Genomic DNA, 15,363 nt, shown 5'->3' on the forward strand with positions numbered 1-15,363 from the left:
GCCATCACTCTCCCCTCGCCTGTGCGATCCTCCAACTCTCCAGAAATAGCCCTTTGGCCGTAAGTCAGGATCTTAGCCCATCTGATCTCCTCATCTAACTCTTTGAAGAGGACATCCATTAAAGAATGAGAGGCGCAGGAGTGCAGGGTGAAAAAATGTGACAGAGACATTCAGAGAAGAGTGACTAACATGGAAAAACACCAGTGAAGGATTTGAAGCCAGAATGCAGCAGCATCATGGGTGACTCCAGTGGGACGGAGGGAACATGGAGAGTTATGAACATGGAAAAGATGTGATGTGAAAGAAAGAGAAGAAAAGAGATGAGTAAGTGTGAATCCTCAACAAAGGCGTCACTCCTCAAGGAATTTCTGTCATCGTTTTTTTTAGATCTATTTTTTAAATTTTTTTTCCACAAAAGAATATTCCTGTACATGTGCGCACATGGTCTGACCCACACTGTCTGCAGCTTTCTCTCTCTTGAAATCACATCCGTCATCTCCTCTACTGTAGGGAGCTGGAAAACCATCCTTCATCTCAGTGTTTTCATCTTCTGCTGCCTCTTCATTTTCTTTCCTCCTTCTTTTCTCTCTAAAAAAATAAATTTGTATCCTACTGTTGATGAAAACAGTCTCTTGTAGTGTAGTGTAAGTACATCTATTGTACTGAAAGTTAACCACAACAAATTTGTGGTACTAAAAAAAAAAAAAATCAATTTTATGTCACATTCTGTCTCAGCTCGATAATAATTTTGAGACAGATGTTGTACTTTTTATTCCACTACAATTATTTGACAGCAACTGTTACTTTACAAACTGATTAGGTGATTAGATTTTGGGAGTCAAAAGTCAAAGCTTAAAGTCACTGTGACCTCATGTCATCCCATTTTTGGGCATGTGAAATCTCAAGAGAACCTTTCAGATTCTTTTTTCAGATTTTGCACAAACATTCACTTGGACAGACAGATGAACGTATTATATTTTGCTGGTCAAAAGGTCAAAGGTCAAGGTCTGTAACCTCATGTCCATGTCATGCATGTGAATGCAATATCTCAGAAACACTATGAGTCTGGACAGACATGGATGGAAACTGCAACTTGACCTAGTTCGAGTTACTTTGTTCATTTTGTCAATAATACTGTACATATGTACTGCGACAATCATTTCCTGTTTTGGCATGAAAGTTGAGAAAATCTCAAAGAACTCTCATGACACCTTGTCAAAGGCCATCTGCTGACAAAGACTGTGTTGAAGCTCTAGAACCAGTTAATAACATGGACATTGTGTTGAGATTATTTCCAAGGTCAAGATTAACGTTCATCTTCAAAATATATATGTTTTCACTTGCAGAAGACAAAATGCCTCAACCATTGACTCACTGGAAGACAAGCGTACTGCACTGTACTAACACTATCTTCATGGATGTGATGTTTATGTGCAGATGAGTAACAGGAAGAGATTCAGCTCTTCTGTGTGTGGTGTATTCATTGAAAAAGCATGTGTGCCTACTGTGATAACTTTTATTCTCCGTGTGCAGCATTTTTATAGGTATGTAGATTGTCGATGTTGGTTTACTAGTTTGGATGCTGCATGTATGTGGGTTTGTTATCTTCTCCTGCAGATTCATTGAAACAATGCCTGAATGCTCCAAAAAGCTTTATCTCTCAGCAAATGGGACACGGACACACACACACACACACACACACACACACACACACACACACACACACACACACACACACACACACACACACACACACACACACACACACACACACACACACACACACACACCATCCAATTGAGAGAAGTTTGGCCTATAGCAGAGGGGACAGCACCTTAATTAAGATTTGAATGCTCTAAGGATCAGCTCTGTACTGAACCTGAGGTCCCTTATTAGACTCTGGCTGTTAGGTTGACTATAAATAGCCATGCAGTGTTGTTTGTTCTGCAAAATAAATGCACACTCCCTTATATTTTTAATGTTTAGGTAGAGCTGGAGGATTCTCTCTCTCTCTCTCTCTCTCTCTCTCTCTCTCTCTCTCTCTCTCTCTGTAAAGGAGCAGTCCGGCAGTCTATCTCACCGCGTCTGCCTGCCCACCCTCAAGATTTTGAGCCGTGACGTATTTACTAACGGGAGCACGCAAGTTTTCACACAGGTGCTCCATCTGCTTGCGAGCGCTACTATTTGGGGAGATAAACTGCGCCTTGCTCTTGAGCCGCTGCAGCCGTTTTTTCCGTGAACCTCCTCACTTGTTAACAAGCCAATACCTCTCTACTGCTCAGTCAACCTCTGTCACCGAGAGGGGGAAAAGCACTAGTTTGCTCCCCGCTGTCACTTTGACCTGCAAGTTTGTGAATACAAAGTCATTTGTAAGTTCTTGGACACGAAATAAGGCGTGACATTTAGTCTACAACCGAGGACGAACAAAAGATGCTGGATAGTTGTATGCAAAATGTTCAGTCACTGCTCTTTGGATGCCTGGCGTGTCTCCTGCTGACTTCTGTTGTAAATGCAGACGGTAAGTAAACATTTTAAGCCATTAATGCCACAACTAAATCATTAATTATAAAGTTATTCCGAAACATATCCAAATATTACAGTAGTCTCACTGAACTGGTGATGCTCACTGGTGGAAGCGCGGGAGAACAATTGGCACCTGCCTTGTTATTTTAAGCGTTTTCGTTATCATTTTCAGCCCAAAGGTTTTTCCCTCAAAAATAGTTTTGTCAAGATAACAGAAAATTTACATATTCATGTAAGTACCTGTACAAAACACAGCCTCTTTACGTCGTACAAACCTGTGCGTAATAGTTTGAGCAGCCAGCGTTGCGCGCAGTCATCTTTACTTTAAGCTTTTACAGAGACAGTTTTCTACGGGTTGTCTCAGTTTCATTACATTTTGTTGAAAAAAGTAACTCCTCAGAATTTAAACATAAAGCACTTTTTCTATGGTGTTTCAGAGCAGCCAATGATGTAACTGAGGTGGTCAGTGTTAATTAACAATCAGTTTACTCAAACTTTACTGCTGAGCTTTTCTAAAGAGACTTGCATGTTAGGCCTATTTGAGTTCCTTTAGTGACTGGAATTATTATTGTTATTATTATTAGACCTTACATTTTATGAGGAAGACACAGTGTGTTTTGATTCAGTGTGTGTCTGCATGTGAAATGACATGTAAAATAAAACAGATTACCTGCTCACAACTTGGTGTCAAAACTATGTGTTTCTTCAATAACCATTCCATTAAATGCCACAAATCCTTAACAATAATAACTACTGCTCAAAAACATTGTGTATGGCTTGAGGAAATTAAAGGACAAATTTAATTTTTGATGAATTTATGGCTCCCGAAGATTAACAAGTGATATCTTGACCCTCAATGTTAACCTGGGGCGACTGTCTTTTGTGAACATATGCATCTATCTTTTTTTCTTATAGGAAACAGAAACAAGAAGTGTGTTTTATTCTGATTGTATTACAGCAAAAAATAATAATTATACATTTGATTTTATTAGCAGATATTATTACTACACATCCTTCCATTGTCCACACAGGCTAAATCTAAAAAAATAGGTTCCTCTCACTCCTTGCTCTCTCTCTCTGTCCTCAGGTCGAGTGTTTGTGTTGGACCTGAGGAACTCCTCCAGCCTGCAGGGCTTCAGAGATGCTGAACAAGCTTGTGCCTCACAACATGCCCACTTGGCATCAGCAGAGGAGCTCCGTCATGCTGTGGTGGAGTGCTTTTTCTCCCCATGCACCCGTGGGTGGCTTTATGGTGGCACAGTAGGGTAAGAAAATAAGTATTTTTCTTCATTGTTTTATGGGGGCATGAAGGGAGACTTGAGAATTTCTACAGGCGTCAAAGGTCATTTTGGTGTGTGTGCATCTGTGTGTGTGACGCAGGCGGCAGGAGTGGATGAAAGAGAAGGGAAGTAAAGAGAGCGGCGGCGGTTACAGAGGAGAGAGTGGGAAGATAGAAGAGTGACACATTTCAGGGGGGAAAGAGAAAAAGCAGAGAGGAAGAGAGGGAGAAAGACTTCTCTGTTTCTTCCTGGAGGAGGAGGGAATTCTGAGCCGGGGTGTCATGTCGACAACTGCCTCCATTTACACCTCTCATCTCCACGGAAACATGACACACAGCTTATAGCACCCAGAGACAGAAACAGACACACACACAGACAGACGGTCAGAGTTGATTTGGGTCTGCAGGCAGACAGGTCCACTGTTAGTTTGATGATTGACAGCGCGAATGCTTTGTTGTAATTGCAGAGGATAATCGAAACTGATTGCAGTCTATGTGCTACAGATAAAGGAATGACAAAGCTGACATACCAATCTTTAAGGTGACAGCATTTGATTATAAAAAAAAATTGACAAATTGATTTGTTGGCCAAGATGAAAAAAGGAAAAATTTTTTTTTGGTAAATGTTGGTTTACTGTTTAATAACTCGTAAAATTATTGGTGCTTGGAAAAAAACGTTCCCTAAAAAAAATTTCAAACTAAAAATGTTACGAAACTGTACTGCTTCAAAATGGCAGCTGCCCTGAAAAGGACCAGCGTCTAGTCAAAGGAAAAGCGGACTCTTTTTTCTCTCTCTGTATGCTTCTTGCTTTTTACATGTTTCTGTGTGGACATCAGCAGTCACACTCACTTACCATGTATGCAGTGTATCATCCTTCTACGTCTCTGTCTGTCCAAGTCAGGACCTCCACACCACCTTCCTCTCCGTTTCTGATGACTCAGTCGAGACGTGAAAAAAATCATGCTCAGTGCTGCTACAGTAAATTGAATGGATGTGTAATGTCACATATGTTCTGGTAGAATTGATTATCCATGCATTTAAAATATTATGATAGTGTCTGACACGATGAAAGGTACATTTTATGATCTCTTACTGACTCTAAATTGACTTTTATGCAAAAAACATTGAGAATCCTGAGGTCAGAGAAGAGTGAGTTGGAGGTTACTAAGTAGAAAAGGACCAGAATGGACTGATATAACATGAAATAGCATGTATAAAAACAGCACAATACCAACAGTTGGTCTTTGACTGGCTATTCAGTCATTAGTACACAATGTGTATTTATTGGAATTATGGCCTTATGTGTATTTTCAGCAAACTGAAGGGAAAAACAATTTACAGCCTAATGGTCTCCTATTTGTTACTCTCTTCTTGCTATCTTCAAGTAATTTGATATTTCTCACATTTTCTCCTTCATGACTCAAATGAATAAAAACACTTAAAAGGGCAGCAATTTGATACAGAACTATATCTACAAGTTTTAGCGCACATATTGATGCTCATCGTGTCCTTATCCTTTACGTCACCTCTGCACTCCTGACACAAATGAGCAGAAAATATCAGGGAATTTTGTGGATATTACAGACTGAACGCAGCACAGTTTAGACTGAAGTGACAGAAATGCTCCATGTAGCACAACTTCAGTCACTTTTTGGTGCCTCAGATGTATAAATGTGTGTTTCATGTATTTCTCTCCATGGTGTGAACTGTGATGTTTTCCACAACATACGTTTTTAGGTTGGTTGCATAATAACAAGTGCGTCTCAGATTGACTAAGCTCCCTTAACAGCTTCCTCTTACCTGTCAATCAAACATTTGCTCCCCCGGTAACCAAACACAATACGGGCAGACTGAATTAACACTTGGTTTCATACACACACGTACATGTACATACATTTGGGTTTTCCGTTTAATAGTTATGTCATGTAAGGTAAAGGATTTGAGAGATGGTTCATCTTTCAGGTGAAATACTCACAGAGGTCAATCTTGTCTCCTCCCTCTCTCACACACAGATGCCTGTTTAATGTTTAAACAGTCTTTGTGTCTCTCTGTTTTCTTGGTGATTTCTGTCTTACTCCCCGCCTCTCTCTGTCTTTCAGACTTTTGTCCTTATAAGCTGAAGTTAGCGTAGCACAAGCGTGCAGTATGACTCACTGCTATCTTCTCACACTCTCACTGTACCGCCAATCAAATACTTTCTAATTAGTGATGCTTTGATTAGTTTAGTTACACACAGACCCACGCACATGCATGCTCTCAAGTCTGGACCTGTATCTTTTCCATTTAATGATTGCTGGTAACAATATTACCTAATAAAAGTAAAATGTGTCTGCCTTGTGATTGTGAACTCAGTTAAACTTGCTTGATGCTGGGAGCCGTTATGGGAACATGATTTGATTGGCCTGGGAAGTTTGAGCCAGTCTTATCGGGTGTTTTTCGATGACAAATGGACCACTAATGTAAAAATGTGGCAATAAAAATAGATTATTTACTCAGCATTTTTAGCCTCAGCAGTTTGTAGGCGTTGTGCACTTTCCGCATTATTTGGTCCCTGTGGAACAGATATTATATTAAGTCCATGATGATTGTTCTATATGAAGAAACTTAAGGCTCTTTTATGGGAACGTCGATTCCCAAGATGTCCTGGCGTGATAATATTGTGTACGATGCTTACAGCTGCTGATACTGCAGCATGTCTGAGCCATGATGTGTGTTCCTGGACCCTGATGTCACGATGTAATAATATTTGAACAGGCAACATATTAGGCGGTGACAAAGAGAGCACTGTACTGTGATACTGTATATATCTGTGCACAATCACAGTCTCCATATACACAACAAAAAAACAGAGCTGCAGCTTTACATGATATTACTCAGAAGAAACATTATATAGTATCTCTGATATTACTCTCAGTCCCTTCACTTTTATCAGTGGTTTAAAAAAACATTCAAATAATGTTTTTTAAGTAAAAGTACCAATATGTTAATGTTTCCATATTTCAAAATAAAAGACCTGCATTCATAATCTGACAGAAGTACAGAAGTATCAGCAAAGTGTTCAACAAGCTATGTAACATGCACCCATTTGTAAGCAGTATTTTGTTTTTATAGCTGTGGGAGATGTAGCTGGCTCCTTTCAATATACTGTTTTAGTCCAGTGGTTCCCAACATGTGGGTTAGGTCCCCTCAAAAAGGTCACAAGATAAATTGGAGAGGTCTGGAGATGATCAATAGACGAGGGAAAAAGCTCTGATAAACAAATCTGTATTCCTTTATGTGAAATATAAAAAATGTTATTTAAATGAAACCATCTGAGAAGCTTAGAAGAAATGTCTCTTTGGTGGTGCTGCCAAAACTCTCAGACTTTTCACAACGAAACACTGCTTTTTTGAAAGAGAACCACTGGTTTAATCTTTTTTTATTGATTTTAGCTCATTTTGTGTGTTTGTTGTGTTACATTTTAATATGAACATTTTCACATTCTAGATATATATAGCAGAAAGTTAATATTTTCCTCTGAAATGTTGTGAAGTATAAAGTACCAAAACATAGAAATATTAAAATACCTTAAAACTGTACTTATCGTAAGTATAAAACTGGAGTACATTTTCCATGAAGGAGTGTGGTTAAGTACAAGATATCTGGGAGTCTGTTTCTGTGTATATGTGTGTGTGTGTGTGTGTGTGTGTGTGTGTGTGTGTGTGTGTGTGTGTGTGTGTGTGTGTGTGTGTGTGTGTGTGTGTGTGTGTGTGTGTGTGTGTGTGTGTGTGTGTGTGTGTGTGTGTGTGTGTGTGTTAAAAGTAAACACACTGGGTTTAATTTTGACTACCGTCAATCCTCAAGTCCCTCAGGAATTCTGAAATGCTTCGCAGCAGGCCAGGCACTCTCACATCACGTTGTAATTAGTGTTAGCCTTTCATTAATTAATACAACTTTATATGTAGATCATTGTATTCTTACCGTCTCTGTGTGTGTCTGTGTATCTGTAGGACGACCGTGTGTAATGTTGTGGGCAGTGCACTGAAAGCAGTGGATGTGAGGATAGAAAATGCCACAGAGGACGCTGCACACCTGGACGCCTTCTGTATCAAAGACAAAGGTCAGTATACAAGATTTTAAATCATTAGATATTATTGTGAGTAATGAATGAGCTTTGGAAAGGCGCGCGCGCGCGTGTGTGTGTGTGTGTGTGTGTGTGTGTGTGTGTGTGTGTGTGTGTGTGTGTGTGTGTGTGTGTGTGTGTGTGTGTGTGTGTGTGTGTGTGATGACTTGATCCATGAATGTACGTATAAAGGAGGTTGGGGGAGGGGGTGGGTAGTCAGTGGTTGGTTTTTGGATGAGATTAGTGTTGAACGCCACCTAGAAAAGGTCTCTACTCCTTCCTCATAAACAGTAGAGCCACAATACTTTATAGACCACACATCCCGAGGCTGGAACAAACCCTCTGCTGTAGGAGAAATGAACAGTACAGATCCACTTAACGCAGGCAAAAGAAAGTCCACAGCTTCACACTCAGGGTTATGGTTGTGACTGCAGGTATTGGTCATAGTTTTGTTCATGACTGCAGGTTTTTGGCCATGCTGACCCCATTATCAAGGTCTCACACTCCCACAATTGTACTAAATTAATAAAAAAAAATTCACATTTTAGAAGAAAGTTGCATTGAATTTAAAAAGCACCATTCCAGGTATTTTTTATCCTGCTAACAACATTTACACACAAACTATAGTTTTACTGTCTTGTAATGTGTTTTTGTGCCTTCAATGCAGAAATATGAAAACAACCTTGTAAACTGACCTATGATTATATTCTATAAAACGTTATTGTTGTATTGAATTTGGACTATTTGATATTGCAGTTATTCAAAGTTAAAGACTAGAATACATTATTATGAGAACATGACAATACAGGACAGTAAATGTGCAGATAACAAAAATATGTTTGTCTGCGTGGAAGAAAATACTTTGATAGATTTGTTTTGGAAAATGTTTGGCAGTAATTTAAAGGGGTATTTGTTAGAAATGGACTCAAGTCTGTAAAAATACCTGAATTTATTAATCATTTACAGAACTGCTACTGTAAATTGAGTAGTGTTTAATTAAATATTAGACCTTCAGTCTGATATTCCTTGCTTAATATTACAATAAAATAACAGTTGAACACATTTTTTGTGATAATAAATAAGAGACTGATAACTAAACTCAAACCTAAGGATATATTGTGTAGCTGTCAAAGTTGAGCAGGAGGAAGGACCTCAGAAAAACTTTACTCACAAAAGGGAGTGAGTCCAGGACACAATGAGAAGTTCACCTCTGCAGTGTAGAGACAGAGACACAGGGAACAAACTTAACTTAAAACAGGCCCACAGACCAAATCCATGACAATATCAGCTTTAAGTCTTAACACAATGTTACTATTTATTATATAAATGTATACATTTTCCATTAATCCTGCAGCTTCATGTGTCCTGGGAGTCATTCTCATTTATGTTGTTTAAAAATGGGATACTGCTGCAGTAAAGCTGAAGAACAATGAGTTGTGTTTAGTGACGACACTGTGCATTATTAAACATGGATTGAACTATCTTTAAATAATAGAATTTAAGACATTTTAATTCTATTTATTTTAGATGACACGCATCACTTTGTTTGTTGTTGACAGGTGTGCCGTGTGGAGACCCTCCATCCTTCCCTAATGCACGTCTGCATGGCCACGCAGGGTTTGAGATGGGAGATGAGCTGCTGTACACATGTGTCCCCAGCTATGTGATGCCCAGCGGAGACACCGCCTTCAGCTTGATGTGCGACAGCTGTGGGGAGTGGTATGGACAGGTGCAGAATTGTGTCAAAGGTACAGATGTGTTCAAAACATGTTGAAAAGCAGGGCGGAAATAGAAAGAGGCGGAAAGAGACAGCTCCTCCTTTTGCTCATCTGCTTCAAAGCTTTAACCCGGACAGGAGACCAGACTGCGGTCAACCTCCTCTCTTCCTTGCTTGTTAGCTGTCTGTGTTGTCTGGTGACTGGTGCTTGATTCTTGGCTTCTGGAAAACAGAGTCTCAGTTGTGAGTTGGGTTGAAAATGGCTGCAACGACACCCCAGTGTGACATGCCATCATGTGGCCCAGTTCATAGCGGAGGGAGGAAGAGTCTATGAAGGCAAAATGCCAGGCCTGTGTGGACGGTTAGGTAACAGAGTCATAGTCATGTTTGTGCTCTGAGGTATTGGATAAATCTGAGGAGTCACAAGATGATTTAAAGACAAAAAATAGATTCCTGTTCCACAAAATGACATTTACTTTATTCTAACTTTGCTAGTTTTGTGTGATAATGCAGAATATTTTCATATAATTATCACCAAAAAAAAAAATCCAAAAAGCTGACGAACCACTGCTAACCTATATCCTCATAAACATAATGTAAACATCATCACTGCAAACGCCTTGTTTGATTTGTTTTCGTTCAGTTGTATATTCATGAATGCAGAGTTGACGTGGCTTCGTGTTTTGATCAAATATATATTTCCTCTTTGTATTTCGGCAGATGAGACTGAGAGTCACATCGACTACGAGGACAAGTTCACTGATTCCTATGGACAGACGAAGCTCCACAATGAAAGACCAGAGGAGGCTCATGGCGAGGTGTACGAGGAGGTGTATGGAGCTGCACACGCAGATGGGAAGAGGAGTCAGGAGCAGCAAGAGACTACTTTCAGTATCAAAGCAGAAGAAGAGCATCAAAGACAGCATGAAGTGGAAGAAAGGGTCACTGATCATGGTAGAAAATTTGACGGATCTGTAGAAGGACAACAAATTGAGGAAAGGGCTGTTGAGGACTTCATAGGTCATCCGGGGGGGGAGCAGGTGAGGAGGGAGGAAGTCAAGACTGATGGAGCTGCAGCCACAGAAGCGCCTGTCTCTCTTCTCTCCCCAAAACACCTGTTCTGGTTCCCCTCCGAGAACTTCCAGGAGGAGGGAAACCCCGTCTCCACCAACCCAGTCACACGGACGACACAGAAAGCCTCTGGCGCCCAATCTGAGGAGAGCAAAGAGCACGAGAGCCAAGAGACACACCACCAACATCCTGTCGGTGCTGATGATCACGATCACGAGCGAGATAGCTACGACGACCATGATAACGATGACCGAGACGATCACGACAACAGCCGCCATGATGACCAGGGCATCCATGAAGACAGCCACTATGATGATCAAGATGACGGTGATGAAGACCCTGATGATGATGTGAAGCATCCAGCTCAGCATGATAATCTGCACAGACAGGAACACCACGAAAACCACGATGATCGTGATGACCATTACGACATGGGCGAACATGAAGGGGACCGAGATCGTGTTCGCTACGGCAGTCAGGATTACGATGATCGTCACGATACTTACGATGAGCACGAAAGCTATGAGGAGCATGAAGATGTGACCGATGATCACGATGATGAAGAACATCCTGATGGCTCTGAGGAACATCCAGATCCTGATGAACATGATGACGGCGAGGAGCATTATGACCTGGATGAAAATGACAACAACAGCCATTACACTGACGGTGATGATCACGATGATCACGATGATCACGATGATCACGAAGATCACGAACACAAAGACGATGAGAGCTACGATGATCATGATGGCCATGAAGGCGATGACGGTCACCAACATGTCATCTTCTCCATAGCAACCGAAGAGCATCAAAACGTCACCCAGAGAGGAGGAGGAGGAGGAGGAGGAGGAAAGGCCACCACAGATGAGACCTGGCTGGATGGCTACCCTGTTTCTCAAGAAGAAACAGAAAACAGTGACTCCACAACAGAGAGGGTGAGACCAGAGGAGAGCGAGAGGGGGAGTGTTGTCAAGACAACAGACAGACCCAATGAGGTGGAAGTTCGTAGACCTGGTCCTTACACCAGCTCACCAGAGGAGCGCGAGTCTCCCACCTCGGGGCCTGAATTAGACCAAGGTGGAGTGGATGACATGTGGCCTGGCTTCAACCAGACCCATGTTCCCTCTCCTGACCGTTTAGAGCCCTCAGACTCCCCCTCATACTCCGACACCTTGGACTACGACACACAACAGGCAGCTCCCACCCACTCCTGGCTGGGTGACCTCACTGAGCACCCCTTCCTGGATCATGGCCCAGCTCCTCCGGTGCACGACGACGACAACGTCTTCGCCGGAGGGATGGAGGAGCACATTGAGCACAACCTGTCCGGTGAGACTGGCGAGAGGGGTGAGGCGGAAGGGGAGATGGGGGAGACGATCTGTGCGGGTGAGGACTGCCCGCCCCGTCCGCCGAGCTCCTCCGGCCGTGGTCCCACCGTGGCAGCCATAATTGTGGCAATGTGTGCTGTCGCCATAGCGGTCATCGTCGGGGTGTGGTGTTACCGACGGCAACAGCAGAAGAGTTCAGTGTACGAGATGAATGGGAAGGGCCAAAGTCAGACCAGGCAGGGCCAACAGATAGAGATGCAGCAAAAAGTGTAGGAACAAGAGAAAAGGAGAAGGACACTGACGTAGGGCAGAGACATTTATGAGGAATGAGAAGATTCAGATGAATTTGGGAGGAAATGACAGCTCCTCATCTTGTTAGAAACTACTGCATATTTGAAGATTTTGAATAGGTATGAACAAATAACTTGCTACAGTTCTGCTTTATGGGCAAAACCTTGCAGACCGAGCAGACAATATCCATAAGACCTGATGCCTAACAAACAAGATGGTAACAATTCTCCCAACTATCGATCCCAAGGAAATCCACCCATCTTCGTTATACCTATCCATTATTTTCAAAGCTTTGGCATCTAGCTGGACACATAAAGGGGCTGTGCATGGGCTGGACTCAACTCCAGGAACTGAAAAAAGGAGATTATAAATGACCATGTAGGAAAACCACAACACAAGGCCTGCCTGCTTGAATATATGAACTGAGACTTCAACCTTCAAAGCTCGAGGACATTGTGGTAATGATTTTTCTGTTACCTTGCTGTCGTTTTTGTTGACTTCATTGAGTGCTCTTTTCATTGTTGATGTTAATTGGTCTGGATTTATCAATCTCAATCTTCCTTTCTGTTTATTATGTTTATAAAAACTACAATCCACTTGTTCCTGCACGACAAGAGGGCTGAAGGTCAGATCATTTCAGACCATCACAGCATTTGGACAGCTAGTCCCAAATGAAAGGAGGATGATGGTGGTTAGACCAGATGAGAGAGTGGGATCATAGGTATGAAGAGACCTGAGAGAGGACAGAGAAGGCAAAAGAGGCCGTGGAAAGGTGTAAATAAGAGTTCCAGTATGACAGGAGAGACATTTTAAGACTTTCCTGCCTCTGTTGGTTTTGACAATTGGCTCCTGCGACATGTAGAGGCATCCAGACTGCAGATTCAGCCCTGTGTATGTGTGTGATAGAGGGATTGAGAGAGAGAGAGAGAGAGAGAGAGAGAGAGAGAGTGTGTGTGTGTGTGTGTGTGTGTGTGTGTGTGTGTGTGTGTGTGTGTGTGTGTGTGTGTGTGTGTGTGTGTGTGTGTGTGTGTGTGTGTGTGTGTGTGTGTGTGTGTGTGTGTGTGTGTGTGTCTCAGGTCTGTGCAATTCACCGGTCAGCGGTACATTTTGTTTGAAGTTTCCAACTGAGGAACCAGAGCAGATGCTGACGGCATTCAAACCAACCAGAGAGAAAATATTGCTGTGCTGCCATGGCAACAGAGAAAAACAACCTAAAATGTTATAGTTTCAACTCAAAAAGGTTTGTGATATTTTAACTGCTGCAGGTGTTTTTACAGGAATATTTAATGAAAAAGGTATTTAGATTTCTAAAGGTCCAAATTTGGGCTGGACCACAAACCCTAAAACATAGATAATGATTATATACATAAATGCATACTGATAAATGTAATAGTTGATATTTTTAATATCAGTTGGTGGCATTTCCTTGTTTTGTCCTGATTGATTACAGTACGAGTCTTTCTGGACTGGACTGATGAATGGCATGTCTGCACCCATATATCATTCTGATAGGGGGGTAAAACTTGTCTCCGTTGTTTGTATTTCTTTAAGCCATTCACAGTTGTCTTGGGCGGCGCTAAACCCAGGATGCAGAGAAGGTGCCGAATAGTGTCGACGTGGGAACTTGTTTTGGTGGAACATTTGCTCATGTAGAGGCCTCAAATTGAAATGGCTGAATCCCTGCAAAAGATTAAAAAAAAGGGACGTGTAAGTTGTTGATGTTGTTTCCTGTTGTGATGGGGATTTTGAAAAGATATAGAGGAAGGGGAGGAGAACGTCGGCTGAATCAGTCAGCCAGTGCCAGGTTTATACCACGCTCTTCATCCGGTGAATCAGACGAAGCAGTCAAGAGATGAGTCAATTCAGGTTGGTCAGAAATTCATAATCTGTATAAAGCCATAGATAAAAAGGTAATAAAGCTATTTACAATGTACTGTAGCTCCGAGTGACTCTGTGATATTTACTTGCCATCCTTTCCATCATACTGTGCCAGATATTCAAAAATAACGGTTTGAAATAGAAACTTCCATAAAAGAATGTAAATAAATACAAATAAACATGAGAGGGTTTAGAGTAAGTCACTGTGGTGATGTAGGAAAATAAACAACATAGAAACTGCTTTACATGTAATTATTGTCAACAGTGAGTGGTGGTTAACAAGCAAGGCACTTTATGGTGTATTCAATAACAATTCGATTTTTTTTTTTTTCTCATACTGTTTCCAAAGCAACCTCCAGAGTTTTTATCAAATTTATGAAAAGCATTTTATTTGTATTACTTTTAAATATGGTGTGAAATCAATTCACATAGCTACAAATATTGAATCAATCTCCATTTCCATAAGTTGCTGCCTGAAACTGAATTTACACTAATGTAGTGAGGAGGATTGGAGTCTGAAGTCTCTTTATGTTTCTGTAAATATGAATTTATGGCTGAACTAACTTGCTGTACATACTGTAGCATTACTTAAGACTTGTGGTCCTTCACTAAACGAGTCACACGCAGTTGTCATTCGACATTACCCCTCATGTCTCACACAGCTCATCTCTACAAAAAACAACTCTGCTGCCTTTTACTTCACCTGCTCTTACACACTGCTGTTTACAAACACGCACTGTAGCCTACTCACAGAAGTATAAATGAAGACAACACTCTAAATAATCAAGCAACAATCTTTCTGGTCACACACCAGGTTTGTCACATGATCCACACTTGAAGACTGATCATCATGATAATAAAGAATGTAAAAAAAATACAAAGATTACATTTTGTTTGGGATTATGAGTCAGGGCAACATAGAAAAAAAATATGAAATTGCTGACTGTGCTCCATTTGTGCTTCTTTTTCATCTCAAACAGCCTGATGTGTTTGACGTCAGGATGGAACCTGTACTGTATACGTGTTCTCCAAGTCACAATAAAGTTCTTAACATGTGGTTTTAACACTGGTTCCTATTTTTAATAGACGCAGTGCCTAATGTTACAGATCTCAAACTGCACTCCTTTGTTCATTGTTTACCAGTCATTGTATAAGTGGCTGACTAATCAC

General features: G+C 41.2%; 1 protein-coding gene across 1 annotated transcript; it reads left to right on the plus strand.

The window, feature by feature from the left end:
- The first annotated feature begins 2,250 nt into the window (after positions 1-2,250).
- On the plus strand, positions 2,251-15,251 carry susd5 (sushi domain containing 5). Its single transcript, XM_069696081.1, has 5 exons — positions 2,251-2,518; positions 3,611-3,788; positions 7,793-7,902; positions 9,465-9,653; positions 10,343-15,251. Exons 1-5 carry the CDS (start codon positions 2,431-2,433, stop codon positions 12,295-12,297), a joined length of 2,520 nt encoding a protein of 839 aa, XP_069552182.1. The 5' UTR covers positions 2,251-2,430; the 3' UTR covers positions 12,298-15,251.
- Positions 15,252-15,363: the final 112 nt, after the last annotated feature.

Source organism: Brachyistius frenatus, unplaced genomic scaffold (genome assembly GCF_029030835.1).
Source record: "Brachyistius frenatus isolate BFR_SWC_R1_liver_20210118 unplaced genomic scaffold, ASM2903083v1 Contig_2, whole genome shotgun sequence".
Taxonomy (NCBI): domain Eukaryota; kingdom Metazoa; phylum Chordata; class Actinopteri; family Embiotocidae; genus Brachyistius; species Brachyistius frenatus.

Coding starts and splice junctions, on each gene's coding strand:
- susd5 (XM_069696081.1), top strand. CDS start 2,431: ATGCTGGATAGTTGTATGCAAAATGTTCAGTCACTGCTCTTTGGATGC. Junction 2,519..3,610: donor TTCTGTTGTAAATGCAGACG/GTAAGTAAACAT, acceptor CTCTGTCCTCAG/GTCGAGTGTTTGTGTTGGAC. Junction 7,903..9,464: donor CTTCTGTATCAAAGACAAAG/GTCAGTATACAA, acceptor TGTTGTTGACAG/GTGTGCCGTGTGGAGACCCT.